Source organism: Lepeophtheirus salmonis, chromosome 5, assembly GCF_016086655.4.
Source record: "Lepeophtheirus salmonis chromosome 5, UVic_Lsal_1.4, whole genome shotgun sequence".
NCBI classification, from domain to species: Eukaryota; Metazoa; Arthropoda; class Copepoda; order Siphonostomatoida; family Caligidae; genus Lepeophtheirus; species Lepeophtheirus salmonis.
The window spans coordinates 20,102,363-20,124,658 of NC_052135.2; the positions used below are offsets into that span (position 1 = coordinate 20,102,363).

General features: G+C 31.7%; 2 protein-coding genes and 1 long non-coding RNA gene across 3 annotated transcripts in view; 1 reads left to right on the forward strand and 2 right to left on the reverse strand.

The window, feature by feature from the left end:
• LOC121117699 (uncharacterized) overlaps window positions 1-1,003 on the reverse strand; it is a 34,637-nt gene extending 33,634 nt beyond the window's left edge. Inside the window, exon 1 of the mRNA XM_040712176.2 lies at window positions 860-1,003. The gene's annotated coding sequence lies outside the window, so the exon portion shown is untranslated. The remainder of the gene's footprint in view (window positions 1-859) is intronic.
• A 1,739-nt stretch (window positions 1,004-2,742) lies between these two features.
• Window positions 2,743-4,000, forward strand: LOC121118693 (uncharacterized). Its single transcript, XR_005864537.2, has 2 exons — window positions 2,743-3,427; window positions 3,658-4,000. It is a non-coding gene; the product is annotated as an uncharacterized lncRNA (long non-coding RNA).
• Window positions 4,001-21,705: 17,705 nt separating this feature from the next.
• On the reverse strand, window positions 21,706-22,293 carry Polr2F (RNA polymerase II subunit RpII18). The gene has a single exon (XM_040713385.2). The coding sequence runs from the start codon at window positions 22,291-22,293 to the stop codon at window positions 21,886-21,888; it is 408 nt and encodes a 135-aa protein (XP_040569319.1). The 3' UTR covers window positions 21,706-21,885.
• Window positions 22,294-22,296: the final 3 nt, after the last annotated feature.

Sequence of the window (22,296 nt, forward strand, 5' to 3'; positions counted from 1 at the left end):
CTCATTCATAAACTTGTTTTTGAGTAAGAAACCCATAATTTTATCTTCTTTATTTACTTTTAGGACCGTGTATATTATATTATATGGATACCATGTTGTTACTAGTATTAGAAGTAGATTGTACAAGTTACGATTTCACCAACTCCTTACAATAAATTTATTCACTTCCAACATCAGTTAATTACCAGTTATTTGTTGACGCTATAAGTACTTGGAGTGTGTCAACATAAAAAAAAAATCCCAATTTTTATACATGTTTTATAGACATAGTATTTGAGTCAATTATAGGGCTGTACTCGAATTAAAAGAATGAGTTAAAATACTTAAGAAGTTTTAGCTATGATTTAAATCCTTTATTTTATCTTAAATATTTATATTGACCCTGATATATTATTTCAAATAAAATTTGTCGATTTCTTATTCTTTTTTTGTTAATTATTATCGAAACACTTAAAAATAACACCTCTACTACATATATCGACCATCCAAGGAATATTGGATTATTTTAATCTTAATTTAAAATAATTCAATACACTTTATGATCACAAGTTGTTAAATTTTCTTATACAAGTTACCACTTGTATAAGAAATATACATAAATACGTTTGTACTGAATTAATTTCTCTTTCAGAATTATAGTGATGTAATATATAATGCGATTCATTCGTTCATTATTACGTAACAAGGAGTGCTTTCAGAGAGCTGAGAAAGGGCTCCTCATATTTTGACTTTTGTACCTACAGGGAAATTATTTATGGTAAATAGCCCCTTCTGCATTAGGTATAATGTTGTTTTGATGATTATAATTCGATATATTATGCTTAAAATAAAGAAGATGACTATAGCATGAGTGACTTACCCGACGTCCTCAAAATGAGTTTTATTCTCAAATGATTTAAGAAACGCACCTATATAACGATTACACGTTTGAATATCTGGGGAAGACTAACATAGAATTCTAATTCTTTTTTATTTTGATGTTGTTGAACAAAAGCAGAAGAATATAATATCCGCACGCGGGCACGCTGAGCTTACGACGGATTTGGAAAAGTTTTCATTGCTTCTTATTACTGCATAGTCAGATAAATATGATATGGATGCTCCTCCTTCTAGCTTCATGTTCCTAAGTATGCTGTATATAGTACGTAGATTATTAAGTAACTGCTGTGTAATAGATATGCAAAAAAAATTAACAATTTTTTTACTTATTTAAAAAGAAACAAACTGGCAGTGATTATTATTATTTCTCCACCTTAAAAAGTATCTCTTGGGATACCGGGATTTCTAAAGGTTTTACACCTACAAAAAATTCTACTTTTAATAACTCCATTATATTAGTTTCATTTAACTATACATAACTCATTAAATTAAATCATTATTTATATGTCACTTAAATGATTTGCAAATTGTTTCGTAATTGCATGCATAAAAGTTCCGTATTTTGAATATAATTTGTGTATTTAAAGCAGTGTGTGGTGTAAAATTTCAAATGTTGCATCTTTTTATAAAAATAATTACATGGGTTCCAGTGATACTCGAGTAGAATTTTAGTTAATTTTAGTGGGATGTGTATTTCACAATTATACAACGTCTAGCTCTACCAAAAATTATATAGTTCATCACTAGAGATGGGTTTTTTGTATGAGCGTGAGGAGAACGTAGGAGCAAGACATATGGTACACCAGAATTAAGACTCTTATTAATATCAGCTGCCTGTTTTATCATTTTTTGAGTGATAAAATGGATTACATATATAAAAAGGAGAACCTTCCACATTTAAAATAGCATTGGTGCAGGGAAAATATTATATAACTATATTTAAATTCATAGATATTTACTTTGATTGATAATAAAAGTTATATAAATTTGACCTCAATGATAGCGAGATTTTTTTCTAGTAGATAATTTGAAGGTTTTTTTCTTTTTCTGAGGCTGGTATCATTATTCTTGTATTCTTCAATAGAGAAAATTGAATTACTCAAAGTAGGATTGATGATCAAAAGCGTAGTAATTCCTGCCTATGTTTCTCTAAGATACGAAGTAGGATTATTGCTTCTGTTATGCTCTCATAGCTGCTCACAGATAATCTAATGTAACTGCACAGCACCTAAGCTGCTTTACTCAAAAATATTCTTCAAATCGTCAGGGTTGCCATGTCAATATTCTTTTATGCAGGTGTTCGTGTCTAAAACTGAACACTCCTTTGAATTTTACGCCATGCCCATATTCGTGATTTTATTGAGTTGAAACCGGTTTATACTTCAAGGCAAGGGTCTTGACTAGTTATAAACAAAACTCTAGCAAAATCTAAATAGCAACAGTGAAACAACAGCCGATAATATGGAGAGACGTCGAGTCGTAATTTTGGAAATTTCTGCGCGGGGAAAAACTCCCACTGAAATTGCCAAGGCTCTGAACTGCAGCCGCACCACCGTTTACAGCGTGGTAGCCAAAGGGACTCCTGAGGCGTTATGTTCAGTGATGAGACGCCCTTCAGCCTAACCGAGATGGTGGCCAACGACACCGGATTTTATCTGGCGGAGTCTCTCAGTGCCAGGGATGATGACTTGGTGCATGTGGGTAAGGACCGACACTTCGCCAACCTCCAGGTCCTGTCTGTTGTTACATCCGACGGTCAGAAATGAGATCTCATCTTCTTGGAGGACCAAGAGAGGCTTAACTTCGAGACGTACTCCCAATACTTGAAGGACAAAATTTCCCCTTGGGCCAGGACTACTTACGGGACAGGTGGTGGTGGTGGTGGCAGCAGGACAGTGGCAGCTGCCACACTAGCAACTTTACCCAAGAGTTCCTTCAGATCGAGACTCCAGCCTTCTTCGATCGGGATTCTTGGCCCCTCACTCGCTTGATTGTTCACTGCTTGACTTCGCAGTGTTTAAAGGGGATGCTGTCGGGAGTCCAATACAAGTCCAAGGACCAGCTAAAGTACGCCCTCAAGAATGCCTGAGCCAACCTCGACCAGAGCTTCATCACCAAGTCATGCAGCAAGTTCCTGTCCAGGCTGGAGTTGGTAGTGGAGAACATGGGCGGCCATATTGAATAGACATGTGTCTAAGACTCTCATCTTTCATGTTAAATAAATTAATTCGTCGACCACTTTAAAAATTACCGAATTATTTAACTATTTTTAAAAATTTCAGAGTGTTCACTTTTAGACGCCCACACATGTATTTATATAACTCTATTAATAATTATATTGAGGGTATATCAGTAGAACCAGCTTAAATTTTACTATTTCTTCTTTAAGGGTAAATATTAAAATTTCACAGTCTTTAATTTTTATTATTTCCTAACAGGATCCTGTTATATCTCATATGGTACCCTAATATGGACATAAGGACAATATTATTTGTGGAGTGAACGTCGTCCATTGTTGGAGGTGCTTCAGGAATAGAAAATTCTGATGGTACTGTAAAAAAAAATATTTATTGGGAAAATGAATTTCCCTAATAATATCTGATTTTTCGAATTTGGTCCTGATTTAGAATCATAAAAAGTGTAAAATTGATCAAGTAGAAGGTGTTGGATATCTTTTTTTTTTTTTGACAAATTCTTTGACATTGGCTTCAGCACTTCCTAATTGATTCAATGCACCCCAAAAATATTTTAGTGATACTAATAAATTATCCATTATAGTAGTTTATTTTGAAGAAGTTTGATAAACTTTTACGAATTTTGGAAACAAATCATCTGGAAAAGTTGTGTATGGGTATAGATTTTATTCGTGTAAAATATGAGCCCGATGGAATGGGTTTCCCAGGTTGTTCCTCAATATATACGCATTTTTATGTTATACACTCTATCGTAAAGACAAGATAACTTACTTACTTATATGATGATTAACTAATTATTAGATATTGATAATTATTAATAATTGTTTTTATGGTTTAATTTACATGTTATTGTAACGCTCTTGATGTATAAAAATGAAAATGACACAATATTTAATAGAAAATAAACAAAATCAGTATGAAACAAACTTAAACTAGTTCTTCCTTATTAAAAGGCTAAAAATACTAGTCAAGTTTCTCCAGAAATGAAATTTCTGACCATAATTGGTAACAATTGGAAAAAATATTTTAAAAATTCACAAAATAAGAATAAAAAAATATACAACTGAATTAAGGAACCTCCAAGATACGTTCAAACGGCTTGAAATTTAGCATGAAATAGTTTTTCATAGTATTAAACATTTCTAATAACCCCTCCCCTCCCGTCCCCAAAAATCATCGATTGATTTTCTTACCCACTTCATTGTACATTCCTCTTTATATTAATATCAGATTAGATGGTCTAGTCCTGGGCTTATCAAGCATCATTTTTGTTCTAATTCCGACATGTGCACTACATTTAGGACGTCAAAGTTTGGGACCAAACTTCACAAAATTGTAATTTTTTAAATATGACAAATAACTTCTTTTTTTATTAAAGACAAATATAGAAAAAAACTTTTTTGAATTTACAAATTAAATTTTTTCTAATAGGTAAGATTTGCCCGAATATATATATATTTTTTTTATAATTATAATTGTTTTAAAGACAAATTTGGAGAAAAAAATGAAGGGATATATATGTTTTCACCATTTTGACAATAAATGAGAAAAAACAAAATCCTTTCAGCAAATTTGACAAGCTACATTTCTGGACTGAGGAAGGGGCATGTGTAATTTACAGATGCAATAAACAAAAAGTTTAGGAGGCACAGGTTTAATCAAAACTTTTTGTATGTTTTTTGAACATTATTTGGAAAAACTGTGCTAAACCATTGTAAAATATATGTGCTCAAAATAGTGAAATGTATCTTGCCTAACTTGACAGAAACAACATATAGAACAACCCCAAACCTCTTAATTTAGAATTGCCCTTTAAACACGACGTATTGTGGATACTACGAAATCCTTAAAAACTAAAGATATATCGATCCCAAAATTTTATTTCCCGTCCTAAATTTTAAAGACGCGCTCTTATGGGTAGCAAAAGCTGTCCCATCGATTAATCTTTGATAAATGATTTAATCATAGATATCTACTAGTGACGTCATCTTACATCAATCTGCTATAAGTTCACTATGCTTAATTTAGAGTTTAACTATTTCTTAATTAAGAAAAATGTTAAAATATTCACGTGTTTTAAAGATACTTAAAATTTTGTTCAAATGGTTAATAGAAATACTTTACTTTAATATTTATAAAAATGGGGCCTTTTAGAGAGCGCTTTAGAATTAATGACGTTTTACAAGGAACGATAAAAGGGATGAGAAGGACCTGGACGGGACGTGGGATGAGACCGATTTGTAGTCTAATATTAAGGACCACCCTATTAAAAAATCATCCAAATATAATAATATAACTATTTGTTCTTCGAAAGAGCAATATTATATTTGGCCTTCATAGTAATATTTTCTTTAGCCTCATACTGACATACATACTTTGAATTCCGTATATGCAGATCAATTAATGAATAATATTTCATTATCTTTATTAATGATTCATTTTAAAATAAAAATTAATTATATTAGCTGGTCATCAATTTGTTACAGTTCTCTGTATATAGTTTATATTAATTTTAATAAGTTTAAAATAAATATGTATACAGATAAAATCCTTGAACTCCTGGGCCTTTGAAATTGATTTTAAAATGTGTTTATAATAATATATGGATATCTTAAAAGGGTTATATCATAATATCCAAGGAACTATATGTATAATGTTCCTATAACATCCTTGAATGACTATAAATATTTCATTCATCAAATTTACAACTACAATTTATACAGAGTTGTAATGGAATATAAAATTATGCTACCCTCAGAATAAGAGATGTCCCCTTTTTTGAAAGACAATAACATTGAAAAGTTGCCTGATTACTAATTATGTGTTCATCAATGTATGATGGTATTATTATGAAACCTTGATCACCCCACTATTGAATTTATCCATATACAATTGCTTGATACGGAATGGTAATTACACTTTATCTCATTTCTCTTATTGTCACTCAGTCAATTTTATTAAAGCTGCTCGCTTCTCAAACCTTCTTCAAATTGTTAGGATTACTATGTTAATTTTTGCTTTCATTTTTTTTTACCTACAGAATATGCTTGAAATTTACAATACTTTGAAAACAGCTATCTCAAGGAATAAATATATGTATATATTTGGGATCTACCTATTTATTTAATGTCATCAAATAATAATTCTTAAAGAAGTAATTTCAATTCCTTAAGATATTCATCATACGATTGTTTTAATTCAAAAGTTTTCCTTTATTTCCTCCATATTTTACATATTTTCCAAATGGTGAAATGATGTTCAACTCTGATTGACTTTGATGGTATAATAAACAGTTAACCAATCATTTTCTTTTCTTTAGCTGACGTTAAAATGATAATACCCCAGAGATAAAATAATTTGCAGTAATACCCTGAAATATGAGTTTACTTAGTTCCTTGTCAAAGTTTGTTAGTCAAATTAATTTATCCCAAAAGAAATACCTAAAAAAAGTAAATTTTGCAGTGGTTCTCGCGTTCCGTCATCAACTATCCACCAGCTCCTTTCTTATTGTGTGGCCCTTATCTCAAGATACCACTGTATCTTTGTTTTTATCCTTTACCATAGGTAATCTTCATTGCTGATCACTAAATCTACTACGGTCTTACTATGCCGAACTGCCAATCAAAATCCCTTTGTCATCTCTATGTATTTTTCTCTATGATTGAAACATATTCTTTAAATGGATACTTGCATAAGTAGTATCCCTTATGGACTTGAATAATATGAATATATTCTGAGGAGTTTTTTTAACCAAAGCAAGATTTAAGATCCATTTCATTAGTGTTGGTTTCATATTAACCTTGATTTTAATTTGACAATGAGGAATACCAAATAGGGCAAAAAACTACCAAAGAATACAACATAGACCAAATGTAAACTACTATGTAGTGTACAGTGTAGTCATTTTTGTTGATTACATCATAAAAAGGCAAAACATTTAGTAGGTACATTGTACATTAGGGTGGGTCGTTTTGGGGAGCTTCGTTCAACTTTTTCGATTTATCGAGGTGTTGAGAAAAGTTGTATTTTCGTATAAAAGTACGTAATTTGTATAAAATATGACATCAAAGAAGTTGGTTTCACAGTTAAATTCTGCTTATGTATTAATTATACACTTTTAATATATAGAATTTTTCACATAACTAATTTCTTTTCTAAGGATGAATAGCTCAATTCACCCTATCGTCAAGAACAAGATTACTTTAATTATTTCATGGAAATTTTGTTAAGTATGAATGATTATTAATCAATATTGTTAGAGATAGACGAATCTTCGGATTCGGCCTCAGAATCCGAAGTTTTTTTAGAGCCTCCTCCGGTGCGCCGAAGTCGATTATGAAACATGTATATCATATCAAAAAAAATATATTCAGTTTCTCTTTATATCACTAAACTTTCTATCTATCTCTATCTCTGCCTATCAATTGAGATTAATGTCAAGGGTGATAACCGTCTTGGCTATTTTCAAAGAAGCCACTCTTTTAATTAACGATTCGGAGTGTATGATATCCGAAGTTTTGCCAACCATCATAGTGATCAAGAGATTTATTCAGTTGTTAAGAGAAACCGATGATACAGAAGTCCGTACCTTCAAGCAAAACTTCATCAGCTCTATCAACAAACGATTTGAGGAACACTTTGTACATGAGAAACTCTTCTTTTCTACAGCAACAGATTCAAAGTAAGGAGTGAAATGCTGAATGTCGGATTTATAATTGTTCAATATCAGTACAACTAAAGCTACATCTTAAATGTGTTGGTGACTTAGATCATAGTCCAACAAGAAAAGTCTAGTCAAAAGGCTGACTGTAGAGTTAGCTGAAGAGAAAGAGTTTTCTAAATCATGTAATTAAGTAATATTCTAATACAGGTTCAAAGCTCATGGTTTCTCAGACAATTCAAGTCGGGAGAAGGCTAAGGATTTTCTTCGGCATCGTATTAAAAACATCATGAAAGAGAGGGTCCTTGGAGCTTCCCATCACAATGCTTATTCAAAGCACGCAGTAACAGATAGAGAAGAAATGCCGAAAATTAGAAGAGGAAACTTTGGGAACACTTTCTTATTTGGAAGAGGAAGATAATCAGACTTCGTATCCCATTGTATCTGAAATAAGGGTTGATGAAACCTTTGCCTTGTATTGGGAAGCTCTACGATTCTGTAAGGATTTATACCCCCTTTCGTACCGGCAGGAAAAGTTCACCATGAAGTTTTTGAAGTTGCTTAAATAGTATCTAGTTGTACATCTGGGTCAGTTGACTCTGAGAGATTAATTTCCACTCCTGGCCACATAATAGATGTTAGGCACACTCGTCTTAGCTCAGAAAATGCGGAAGGCCAAATTTTTCTTTCTAAGAATCTCCCATCTCCCACTACGACTATTAAGGACTATTGATATGTAACTTTTTATTATTATGTTTGATATGGGACTTTATATATATATATGTATTTCTGGAAGGCCTACTTCTCATTAAAATTTATTTATCCATTTTATATATTCTGTCAAAAACTAAAAAATATTTTATCAATTGTTAGCAATATGTTAAATTCATGTAACGTCATTTATCATCCTCTTTCGTCATTTATTGCAGGCTGTATTTATACAATGTACCCTTTGGCTTTGGCTGAAGATAAGTCTGAACTTCGACCTTCAAACGACTTCGGTTGACCCTCCTTCGGCCTAATTTCTTTTTTTCTTGTTCTATAAGACCAAAACTTGAACTATTGAAATATTATAGGTTAAACATATCAGTCAAGTTTCACCAGAACTCAAATTTCTGAGCATAATTGGTAATAATGAAAAAATATTTTAAGAAAATAAAAATATATATGTATAAATTCAACTTCCAACTTAATAGGGAAAATCTAAAATACGTTCAATTGCCTGACATTTTGTATGGAATAGTCTATCATAGAATTATAAATTTATTATACCCCCACAATCAAATTTGCACATAATGATATCCGACCCACTCCACCTGTCTATGAAGTAAAAGAACTAGATTATTGACAACAATTATAGTGCATATCAGCTGACATACTCATATGGTTTCGGAAGGAACCTTGGAAGGTTATCTATATCAGATATCCCTTCTAAAAAATTTACATGTTATCTATATAATTTACGTAGGCTGCTATATATATCTCTGGTCTATCTCATCTAAAAATCGTTGACCACGCATTTTTTCCTTGATGTGGTGGAATAAAAATAAGTCATTGGGTGCCAAGTCAGGGCTATACGGCGGATTACCCATCAATTTGACGTTTTACTGTCAAAAAGCCGATGGTTTAAGCCGATGTGTGAGAGCTCGCATTGTAATGGTGAACAATGATTCGTATTCTCTTGTTCGTTTTTCGAATTTCTCCGATGACTTCAGGAAACAAATTGTGATGTAACACTCAGAATGGGCCTTCCTACGATGCTCAAGTGGTCGCCACATGACCAGTTTTGTCGAAGAAACAGGCAACCATTTGCTTCGAACAACATTCGTTGGATTTGGCTCGCCTTCGAAGACCCACACGGTGGATTGTTGTTTTGTTTCAGGCTCATACGAATAGATCCATGATTCGTCACCTGGGATGACCTTATAACTTCTATTGAAGCACCTCGAGCGTATTTTTTCAACATTTCTTTGCACCAATCGACATGAGCCTTCTTTTGAGCGATTGTCAAATTGTGTGGGATCCAACGATAACTAACCTTTTTACTTCCAGGTGTCGTCTTTGAGCGAGCGTCGGCCACGATTGAATTTATTAAACCAGTTTTTCAAAGTGCTATAGGATGGTGCTTCATCGCCATACAAAGATCTAAGTTCATTAATGCACTCTTGTCGTAATAATCCACGTTGAAAGTTGTGAAAAATGATCGCACGAAAATGTTCACGACTTAATTCCATTTTCTTGCCAAATTAATTTTTTCAAGTCAATGTAAACAACACAAATGATGGTTGTACGTCAAAACATTCTGGTACAATTATGCTACAAAAATGTTAAACTTACCAAAGGAAATGTCAAACTGTACCTGGCAACACTTAGTGTAGACTAGGCCAGAAATATATATAGCAGCCTACATATTAGAATATAAAAGTTACATTTGTCAATCATTTGACGTCATAATTAAATGAGGCATTTTTATAAGTACATACATATTAAAATGCATGAAAGCATTTGTTTATATTCCGTCGAATATGAGAATTGTATAATTTTGTAGCATATACATCCATTTGAAATCCCATAACTATATGATTCCCAAGCTAAAAACTAGTACTGTTTAGTATTGGTTTGTTTTTGGAACAGAGTACGGATGTATCGAATGTTTATATTTCTATCCCCACTTTACAAATATTCTCAATCTTGTATTCTTTTATAATATCAGTGTTTTTTAAAGTAAATATAACTATTTACTTTAAAAGATAAAGTTACTTTAGAGTTTGTGAAAAGTAAAGTCCCAATATATTATAACCAAAAAGAAATTTTTCATAAAGGAGAGATTTAAATGTGAATTTCTCAAGCCCAACTAATCAAATGATTACTCAAAGCATCAAAAACCTAGCTTTGCCTGTAAGATCTTGTAGATCTTCCTTTACCAATTGTTTGAATTATGTATAATAGCATTAAAATCACACAACCTTCTCTATACATGAATGCAGATTTGAAATAGATATTTAAGTGTTTCTGCAAAATCTTTTTAGATAATCGTTATTCAAATATCTATCTTAATCCCGAGGCTCATAAAGAAAAAGCATTCTTTTTTTAAATTATACTTTCCGTTTATTTTTTAAATGAATGACAGAACTTTAGCTACACAAGCTCGTTGCTACATTTTTGTCTCTTAGATCAAGTAGTCACGCAGATCTAAGATATTAAGCACACACTCAACCACGAACGTCGACAGACAAACTTTGTTCTATTAGTAAGGATGTTGGACATTTTCCTAGTTCGGAAATATTCTTAGTACTCTTTTTTTTTCTTAACTGACTCCACAATGAGCAAGACATCATTAGTAGGTGGGAGTGATTGAAGCAGAACGAACTCCATTGTCCCTCATATGCCAAAGTATCTCTGATCTACTGGCACAGAAATCACTGGATTAATTTTGCATCAAATTCATACCTGCGAATTATTCGTATCAACGTACGCAAATTTTCTAAATTTTCATACCCAAATAACTGAATTTTTAGGTATTTTTCACGGGAATAGTGTCGCATAATATTAAAATAAATAACCTAAAATCTTTTTAGTATTGTTCGGTATACCGGTGCTATAGAGGTACCGGGGTACTAACTCAGTTAAAACAGTACTTATGGATAACGCGCTCGGGAGAAATTATTTTCTTGAATTCAATGTGTGTTCGCGGCCGGGGCGATTCCTAGAGAAAGAAATATACTTTCAGTATATGGATTTCCTAGGTTAGATGGAGTAAATGTAATCCTATGATGTTTACTTATACTTAAACAGTTCAACTTATCTAACTAATTAAAGGAACATTAAAAAAAAAAAACAAAAAAACAGTACTTTACTAAACTGATGTTGTAGCCAGTACTTGTAGCTCCACTACGTTACAAAAAAAATGGCTCCTTGATATTGATTGAATTTGTTGTTATCATTATTTGATTCTTATGGGTTGCGAAATTGGGAGATAAACCCACTATGAAAGATGAAGAAAGAATTTGTATCCATTACACTTCACCTATTTTTTAAGGATCAACATGGGTATTGTACGAAAGAAGAAAAGGAAGCCTTCATGAGTCAGAATATTTCATTCTTCCGTAAAATGCCCGATGGAAACCTTTGAGCTTTAGATTAGTTACTCAAATGAAGGATTGAAATACTGAATTTCACTCATTCACAATATAGGCCTGATCTCCGTTTTTCTAGTACTCCTTGGATAAGGAGATATCTGATAAGGAAATCCCAAAAAGGAAAATTAGGGATAAAGTTGGCATAGAGCTCTATGCAAATTTAATTTCCAAAATTAAATTTTTTGAAAAAAAATTTAAAAAAACCACAACCATTCAAAAAAATTAAATTTTGTTAAAAATTTCAAATGTTAATTTTTTGGGAAAAAAAAATCCTAATTGCACAGCTATTAACGGAAATATAATTTTTTTTGGGAAAATTTTATTAATATAATTTTTTTTTTTTTTTTTCAAAAATTAAATTATTTTGGGAGGAAATTTTCAAAGATTCATAGCTTTTCAAAGAAAATTGGAAAAAAATTTGAAATATAAAATTTTTGCGAAAAATAAATTAAATTTCAACTATTAAATATTGTGAAAATATAATTAATTTTCAAATAGAAAGTAAAACCACACCCTGCGGACGTTGCTGGTGTTAACCCCAAAAATTATCAATATCGTTATTTAATTACTTAAATAAATTGGTTTATTATAAAAGTATAATATGATTAAAAATTGGGGGCTCAAGCCCCCCCCCAAAAAAAAAAAAGGCATAATTTGAACTTCATGAAACAAGTTTATCATTACGTAAAATAAAAGTTTTAAGTTTCAATACACATTTAAAGACTAGAGTATCAGGTCTGTAATTTATAGGACAAGTGGCTATGAGTTATTCACTGAGTCATATCGTCAAAGCAATGAATTAAGTTGATTATGTCTTTGTAGAAAATTGAGCTCAATTATGACAATTTGTCCTATTAATTGTGCTTAAGTTTGTACTTATTTGCACGCTTTTGCAATTATGTTCTCTTGATCAGTCAAAATACATACATGTGTATATATAATGAGTGCATTATTCACTAGTGAGTGTCAGTTTTTAAATGTGTATATGTGTAGTGATAACGATGATTACAATAAGTCAGTGTGTTACTTCACTAAAACAAAAATTTACTCTGTATTTTGTTGTCAGCCTTCATTTTTTTTTCTTCTTTCCTCTGATCTGAACGTTTATTGGTTGAGCTTTAATTAGCTCTTGTTAAACTGTAAACAATTACCTACAATTAATTATGTGCATCAACAGATCAAAGTTTCTCTATCACGACGTTACCTATCTAACAAAAAAATATCAAGTGTACTCTCTGATGAGCTGGTGATGTTTTTACTTTTTTTTTACTTAATCAATACTCTAAACATTCATTGGTTGAATTAGAATAGGTTCTTGTTAAGATATGAACAATTCTTAAATATTATTAAAAAATAGGAAGAATTTTGGGTCCTTTTTCTGTTTCTTTTCTTAGGAAAGGTTGCGTAAAACTATAGAGGAAACGACGTACTGTATGTGGACACCTCATTTTTGGGTGTGCGCTTAATATCTCAGAATATCATAACTACTCGATCTTGGAAATAAAAATATAGTCACGAGTGTGTGCAGCTAAAGCTCAGTAGGTACATTGTATTAAAAAAGCAAAGGCGAAATACATTTTTATATTTAGAGTTGTATAAAATATGACTTGCCGTTATGTAAAAATAAAAGATACTAAAAAAATAACATAGTGTCCTGACAATTTGATAAAGGTTTGGAGGAAGATCAGTTTAGCTGTCATGATGTTATATTAGATTAACTGCGAGTAAAGAAATAATCACAAATGCCCCATTCTGTCTCTAGCAAGAAAAAAGGGCGAAAATACTCAGATTTCGATCCTCAATTATATTTCTCAAGAAATCATTAGTCTTATTATTTGTCATTCATAATCACTCGCACTAGGAACTACTTTATATTAGATGTTCTCTCTTCAATAACTTAATGATAATGATTCACAGCTTTGAAAAATAAAAAAACACTTTACAGATTGGGAACTAGATAGAAATATCGCCTGCGTTATAGTCTGGGAGCTTATCACAGAATATTTCACCCCATAATGTGCATAAGGTTTGACCCCCTGAAATTTCTTATGTCACCAAGAACATTGATTTTTTGTCAGCTTGACCCCCCACTGAGTCTGACCTCTGGCCGCTTTCTTTTTAACCATAAGTGACATGGACAAATCTTGCACTAACTTATAGTAATATGTCAGGACATCATAAAAAACCAAGACTGACAAAAAAATCGAAACTTGAGGTCAGACACACAGAAATATCGAAAAATTTAAATTTTTTTCATCCCATAAAGATACATGGACAAAGCTAGCATCAATGTAGAGTAATATCTCAGGCATTACAAAAACCAAGACTGATAACCAATTTAAGTTTTAAAGTATCCACTTACACCAGTTCCACTATGAATTAGTCATGTAGATGGAACAATGCAGCAAACTCCCAAAGCAGCTGTTATGAAATATCTTGAGTCTCAAGTTTCAAGAGCCCCTCCAGCATCAATTAATGCAACTATAATCGATGCTTCGTTCTTCCTAAATCTTCAGATGAACTCAGCTATTCTGTCCAGATTTGGAGAAGACTATCACTTTATTCTCAAGAAGATGCTTTCATCAGATCGGGACATTATTCACTTTGTTTCTGACAAATGGATGTATCCATTAATCAAGAACTACAAGAGAGATTCAAGAGTTTCATCTTCTGTTGCATAACATATTACTGGACCATCACAGAAACATCCAAGTAACTAGATTCAATCCCCCAGAAATACCCGTTTTAAAAGTCATTGATCAAGTCCTTGACGACAGTTGGGAGGATGATAGTTTAGCTTGTATGTTGTAACAGAAACTACTCTTTACTAATTCAGGAGATGCATGCTACAGCTACTAAGTATTTAATGGAAGAACCGTTAGAAGTGTAGAGGCTGGGCTGTGTAGTGATCCTGAAGAATCTGGTAGTCGTATATTTAACCATCTTGCAAACCTTCCGTCTCCAAACAACGTTGTAATTAGCCTAGGCTGCTGTTCCTCATACAAACCTTCATTGAAGATATGGATGGAAGCCAGATTACAAACCAACAACACTCAGCGATATATAAGTATAATTAAGATGCATGCGGCACATGACGATACATTCTGCAAATCACTACCTACCTATCATGTGACTATACATCGTCATTCAATGGAAAGGGGGAAATAAGACCACTAAAGCTCCTCCAGAAAAACAAAGAAGCACAGTCAGCTTTTAGCCAGCTTGGATTTGCTTCTGAAATCAACACATTTACTATTCCTGCTCTCGAAAAGTTTGTGCGTAAGATGTATACAAAAAAAAAAATGACATCTCTAAATGAATTGCATTTCCAGTTGTATTTGAACGAGTCCACACCAAAGAAAGCTGAGAAACGAATCACATGTCTGCAGAAGTTGGATGGTAGTTCTTTACGACCAAGTTCAAGATCACTACTCCAAAAGATATGTCGCATTCATTTATTTGCAAGACGGTGGCTTACAGCAACTGGATCGATCCAAACAGAATTTTGGAAGAATTTAAATGGTTGCTACCAGTTGGAGGGGGGTTCATATATTGGATAAAAAGATTGAATTCAATTTAAAAACTGAAAATTATAATTCCTGAATTTTGTTGAACTAAAGTCCCTACTAATGTCACATACATCAAAATTACATTTTATTTCAATTTTAAAACTGGTAAATTGATAACATTGTTAAGAAAATGATCATAATGAAATTATAATTCTTTTGTTTTTCTTTCTTTAATGTCCTGATAAAGCATTATCAGCCTATTGTTTTAATTTAAGGGGGAGGGATACTTCTTGAGGGGGTCTAACTTAATTTTCCAGAAGGGAAATTTGTTGTTAGTCTTTGTTTTTACAATGCCTTGAGATAGTACTATACATTGATTCAAGTTTTGTAGTTATACTTTGTGGGGTGAAATAAACAGTAACTTCAACGATTTTGGAGCGACTTTGGAGTGTCTTTTTCTAACGGAAATTTTTTGCCAGTCTTGGTTTTTCATAATCTCCTGACATAGTACTATACATTGATGTAAGTTTTGCCCATATACCTTTATGGAATGAAAAAAATGTACGTTTTACGGTTTTTCGGTGTTCCTTGTGGGGGTCTGACCTCAAGTTTCCGACCGAATTTTTTTGTCGGTCTTAGTTTTTTTATGATGTCCTACAAGTTTCTTCCATGTACCTTATGGTTCAAAAAACCTGTCCAGATGCTATTTTCAGGTGGGTATGGAGGCCAGATCCAGGAGGGGGAGGGTCAGGCTGAAAAAAAATCCCTGTTTTAATGAACATATGTAATTCCAGGGGGTAAACCTTATGTACCTTATGGGGTGAAATCTTCCGTGGCAGGGTCTCGGACTATTAAGGTCATATTTCATACAGCCCTATTTATATTATTAAAGCAAAGTTTGTTTGGTACTATTGAATACATTTTTAAAACTTTCCAACGGATATTCAATTCTTTACGACTGATATCTCATTTTTGCCGAGATTTTAGAAATAAATATTGCTTTTTCATTTTTCTAAAAAAGGAAAAAAAGATATTTTTTTCTTAATAAAACGTGTTTTTTAGAGAAAAGAATGACTTTTAAAAAAATAAAATACAATCCATTATACACATTCGTCGAACCATAATAATATCGAGCACTACCACTAGTTAAATAATAATTATACAGTTGGGAAGAATTGGCTAAGCACTGCCGATTAATTTTGGTCCCTTTTCTCTGGTTCTTTTTGGAGGAAGAAAGGTTGTGAGTGACAATAAAGGTATAAGGATATGAGTTATGTGGGGTTTAATTCGAAGTTTTAAATAAAAATTCATTTGAAATTCTGTAGATGAGCACATTCACCACCATCCATGTACCTAAGTATAAATAACCGAATAAATGTATTTTTCTAATTCCTATCATACACTCACATGTAAGTAAGTAAGTATAAAAACTTCTACAAACGTTTTGGTTATAAATCATTTTCTCAGAATAAAAAATAAAAAAAGGACTCTAGATCATTGCTTAAAAGATGGAAATTTGCATTATTAGAGAACATCATTCAAATGTAAAACTCTTACTTTAATTTTTTATATTTATATTAAGATAATAATGTACTTGGAAGATGTATATCAAATATATATTAAAAAGGTAATGAATCATCATAAAAAAATCCAAAAGGTTAGTAGTTAGCAATGGTGGAACATAGTCAGTAGTTTGTAAACATAAAAAATGACTCTCCAGTGCTTTCAATCATTGTAAAGTCTGTGTCAGTCCACGTCATAAAATATTTGAGAGTAATTGTTTTTCTACTCTTATATGTCGTAACGAGTCAAATTGTACCTCCATAAAAAGCTGTAAAGCTTCTATTAATATATTTCAACAGTCTATTTCCTACTATAAATGTTGGCAGAGGAAGAACCAGAACGAAGAAGAATCTAAAGCCTCCTTCACGGGAGAATGGCAAATAAGGACGTCACCATCATGGTAAACGTCTATCTAATGGCCATTAACAATGTGAACAAGTTCATCAACACTATAGGCTATTTTCTGAGTCGAGTTGGAATTGGTGAGCAAAACAGAAATAAAGATTCTAACTTCTGTGATAGCTTGAAGACTTAAATAAAGTATGACCCAACCATCTCAATTTGGTGCCAAACTTTAAAAAATGAAGGTCAGTGAGGGAACAATAAAGAAGGTTGTGAAAGAAGACAATTGGCGTCCAGAGTTTCCTTAGAGTCTTTCACGTTAGGAAAAAGAATGAAAGATAGAGGCGGAAAATCTTTATCTTTTGAATAAGTGCCATAATTTTTAAGATCTTCTAGATTATACATCAAATAGGCTGAATTTTGAGACCTCTTCTCCCCAGGTTTGCTCAAAAAGTTATTCATAGTGAAGGAAAACAGTTGATTTTATGTTTTAAAATTATAATTTGTATGTAAATGTTATGTATTTAATATCTCCTTACATGTTTTTATCTTCTTGTATATTCGTCTATGTATTATAAGTACTGTGTTTTACGTATTATAAATAGTTTCGTCTTTTGTAAATATATTAGAGTATAGTTAGAATACACATGATCTAAAAACAGTGTTACATTATTCCTCCACGCGAATTCTTCTCCTCATGTCTCTCGGTCATCCTGGATCTCTCCTACTATAAATAAGCTTGTGTCTCTCCCTCGTCAAGACGCAACAGTAAAGATATAATTATGAACCAAAAAATTGATCAAATCGTAGTAATATTGTTATTATTAGTAAATAGAATATTCACATTATTACTTATTAAAATTTGAGGCTTGGAAGAATTATTCAAGAGATCTCATTATACGAAGTATACTGGAGAGGTTGCCCACCCCTCTATATATACCTGGAGATGTGTTAAAGAAAGTGATCCTTAAAAACACATAAGAGAATGTCATAAAAATATGTTATCTACTGGTGTATGATTTGAGTATTACTCAAATTTGGAAAAATTCAAAAGATACTACTACTCAAAATATAGATATAACTTTAGATTTTTATACTAGTTATTAATAATTATGTACTTCGAAACTAAGTGCACCATACATTAACTACTCATAATAAAATAACATTTAAAAAAAAATCAAGAATTAATGGCAACATGGAACAAAATTTTTAGGAACATAACTTCTCAATAAAAAAATAATTATGAATCAGTCAATCTCTTTAAAAAAAAAATTAACGGCCCCGAATATTCATCGTTATTTTAAGAATATTTTACTTCATGGAACGGTGAAGAATAAATCAAGCATATCATGAATAGACAATTTGGATAATAGCAACTTCAGAAAATAGTTTGTAAATTTACAAATTCTCAAAAATGTACATTTTAACTTTCAATATTATAACCGGAGGTTTCGTGATATGAATTAATTTTCTTGCAAGTCACGTGAAGTCCAAATCAAGTCTCAAGTCCTTCAGCACTTTCAAAATTTGAGTAAAAAGTTACCAAATTATCGACTAGAGTCTTTATTCTAAACATTTGGTCATACATTAAGTCCTAAAGCAGTGGTTCTTAACGAGGGGAATTTCCTCCTACAGAAAAATAGGACATGTCTGGTATATAACTTCATTTACTTATAAAAAAAACTAATTAATTTTCTGAAAAAGGGTCATAATAATTTATTTTGTAAAAAAAAACCGCCAATAATTGGAAAAAAGGTTAGTTAATTTTCTTATAAAAGGGCATTCTGAAATTAGGTAAGTAGTTTTAGAACCACTTCCTAAAGGAAAATATTAAAGTTATGAAAATACAAGAACAACCAAGATCAGTATGCGTTAGATAGTTTGAATTTTAAAATGTATAGATACTTCTAAGCAAACTAAACAAGTTTTCACTTGATAAAAATGATGAAATTACCAGATTTAACTTCTTTGATAAACTATCAAAAATTATTATCAAAATATACAACTCCAGTTTTTGAAATGACCTCTTTTTTTTTGCTGCCTTGCCTCTAAGACCAAGGACATTTTTTGAGATCACGAATTAGTCATATAGAGATCGGAAATTATCCATATAAGCCAAATCAGGATAAAAGTGTCGAAGGTTCGGAAAGGAGAAGATCAGATTGATCGAAGAGGTGGAGCCTCTAACAAAATTCGAAAATTGAAATTTATTGAGCCAGTGAAAATCATAGTTAATAAAAATCGTTGTTTAACATCTCCAATAACTCTAATGCATACCAAATATCTATTTTAAATTGCTTTCATTAAGATACTGGTCTAAGCAAAGGAGTTCCTGTCGTTTCTCGGGCCAATAGACAATATTATTCCTTCTTAATGTTTAGACCCCTACAGTGTGGGCAAAAATCATAAATTATAATATAAGTATTATTATGAATTTAAAAAAAAATATTTTGTTATAAACTTCAAATAACATAACAACATATATGCATAAAAAAATCGTCTAAATGAGAAGTCCATTTATTACTATAATCTAAAAATTTCAAAAACCGAAATTCGCAAAGAAAATTGCCAAAAACTTTTTTGTAAAAAAAGTAGTTCAATCTATTGAAATTGTAAAGAGGAACACAAACCTGCCAATGTCGAAAAAATAACCCTCAATAATTGGTTCATTTTTGTAAATATTGCAAAAAATTTGTGATAAAATGTTCTGGAAATGGAAAATACTGGAAAGAATCCTATGGGTTTACAAAATTAATGTTTAAAATGTATCGTTATGAGGCCTTATTTTAAAAAAAAATGAAAATTTACGTTTGATAAAAAATGAGAAAAAATTTAAATGTTATTGAGAAAATGATTTTTATAAGTTATACAAAAAGTTTATGTGTAATATTTATATGCAAACGAATCTCCAGACAAATTTCTAAAAACTTTATTTGATATAGTTATTCTATTAAAATTTCATTTTTTTTTTTTTTTGCACCAGAAAAAAACGAAACTGCAATCTTCTCTGATTTCTTTTTTTTGCCCATAACTTTTTTTGATTTTGAATAAATTTAGAAAACGTTCTTATTCGTATAGTTGTATTTCGAAACACTAGTCACTTTTTGATTAATAATTCAACCCCTTATCTAGTCTCCTTGAGCTCCAAAAAACAACTAATGGGTTTTGGGTATAGAATATGTTCCCCTTCCTAAAAAAATCGGGACCCCTATTTTAGCCTGACCAGGTTCAAAAGAGGCATCCATGCAAAATTTCAGTCTCCTAGATCCACCAGTGTGGGTACTTATTAAGCCCACACTCATACAAACTCTATTTCATATATATAGTATACAGATTATATCTATTTATTCAGATTTTGTTACAGCCTCATTTCTCTTACAAAATTTTATTAGCTACACTGCATACGATTTTTTACAATATTAATTTGTATCGCAGTGTATGTATGTACAATATTATTTTTGAGCAAGCAGTTGTTTCTCATTAGTCATGACTTAATAACATACAAGTGGTCTCTTATAGATATAAAAGCTAAGCTATCGTATATCCTGACTATCCATAATAATTAATTAGTTAACCCACAAAACAACAATAAACACATAGATAATCATAATCTTTACTAAGGAACATTTTATGCGTGTTAGTACTAGTTATTGCTTGAGATGAGTTCCCCGAAGAGAACTCTATGAAGTCATATAGTCGATACCTTAAAAAACTCCCTTATAAGTTCGAATACAATATGTCACTCGTCAACAAACAAACTAGTAATTTTTTTTTTTTCAAAAATGGGTCTAGACTGAGACATACAAAAGGTTTATGTGTTCCAGGTCTAGATTACAATTGTATTCTGTAACCTTCTATTTGTGTAGTAAAAATTAATTGATACATTGGAGGCGTCATAAATTAAACACTAAAGTCGCAACAATTCCTGATCATATTATTAAAGGAAGATGACATGATGGATAATTCTATTATAAATACCCTATCATAGTGAAATATAGTATATAAACCAATTATTCTCAACCTTAGCATAACTACAGAGGCCCTAGGAGATTTTTAAGGAGGGCAGGCAAATAATTTTGCTCGAATATTTGGATCCAGGATCTAAATAAAACGAGCATTTTTTTAGTGATCTTTTTAAGACATCTATTGATAAACTTACGGAGCCCTGGTTGTGAATAATTGCTCTAATATTTGATCCAAATTTGTTCATGAGGTTTTGCTTCCACGTTAGTAATGCCCCATATTTCTTAAAATGCGGAGGAGAATGTGAACACTTAAAAATTGTGGATGATAATATTCCTATAACGCGAATAATACAAGAAATGGGAACTGTACGAGGTTAATCACAAACGAGTACCTAATATTTAATAGTCTTATATACCGCCTGTGGGGCCAAAGCAATAAACGACTTTGGAGAATTAAACTAATATAAAGAATAATTACCTAATTGGGTAACTGCGTATATTTGACTTTAGAATGCCAATTTTTTAAGTTAAAAAAAACAATAATTGTACATAAGTGATTATGGTAGGTAAAACCTGACGATTTATATAATTACAAAAATAATAATTATCTATAGTAAAATGAAAGAAATTCGTTCACATATCAATAATAATGAGTTCATCAATGCCCCAATCCTCGTACGATCCGTCAGGGAGATACCTCCGAATGATGATGGGTATTTTCCTTTGCTTAAGCTCTTTCATTGCAATTTGAAGGGGGTCCGTCTCTCCTTCCAGCTCTACCATGACAGGAGCACACATAGCTATTTGAAGTGCTCTGGTTCCTAATACCCTGGCTCGTTCATATTTAGTCATATAGGGCGTTGTTGTACGCTTCTCTTTGCTTTTAGAATCCCCAGATGATGGATCATTATCCGCCTCGTTAGTAGGAAGGACATCAATATTGTCGGCATCAGCATCATCATCAAGATTGCACATTTCATCAGGTTCATCGACATCTTGATAGTCATCATCGAAGTCGTTTTCCTCATATTCATCACCCATATT

Coding starts and splice junctions, on each gene's coding strand:
- Polr2F (XM_040713385.2), bottom strand. CDS start 22,293: ATGGGTGATGAATATGAGGAAAACGACTTCGATGATGACTATCAAGAT.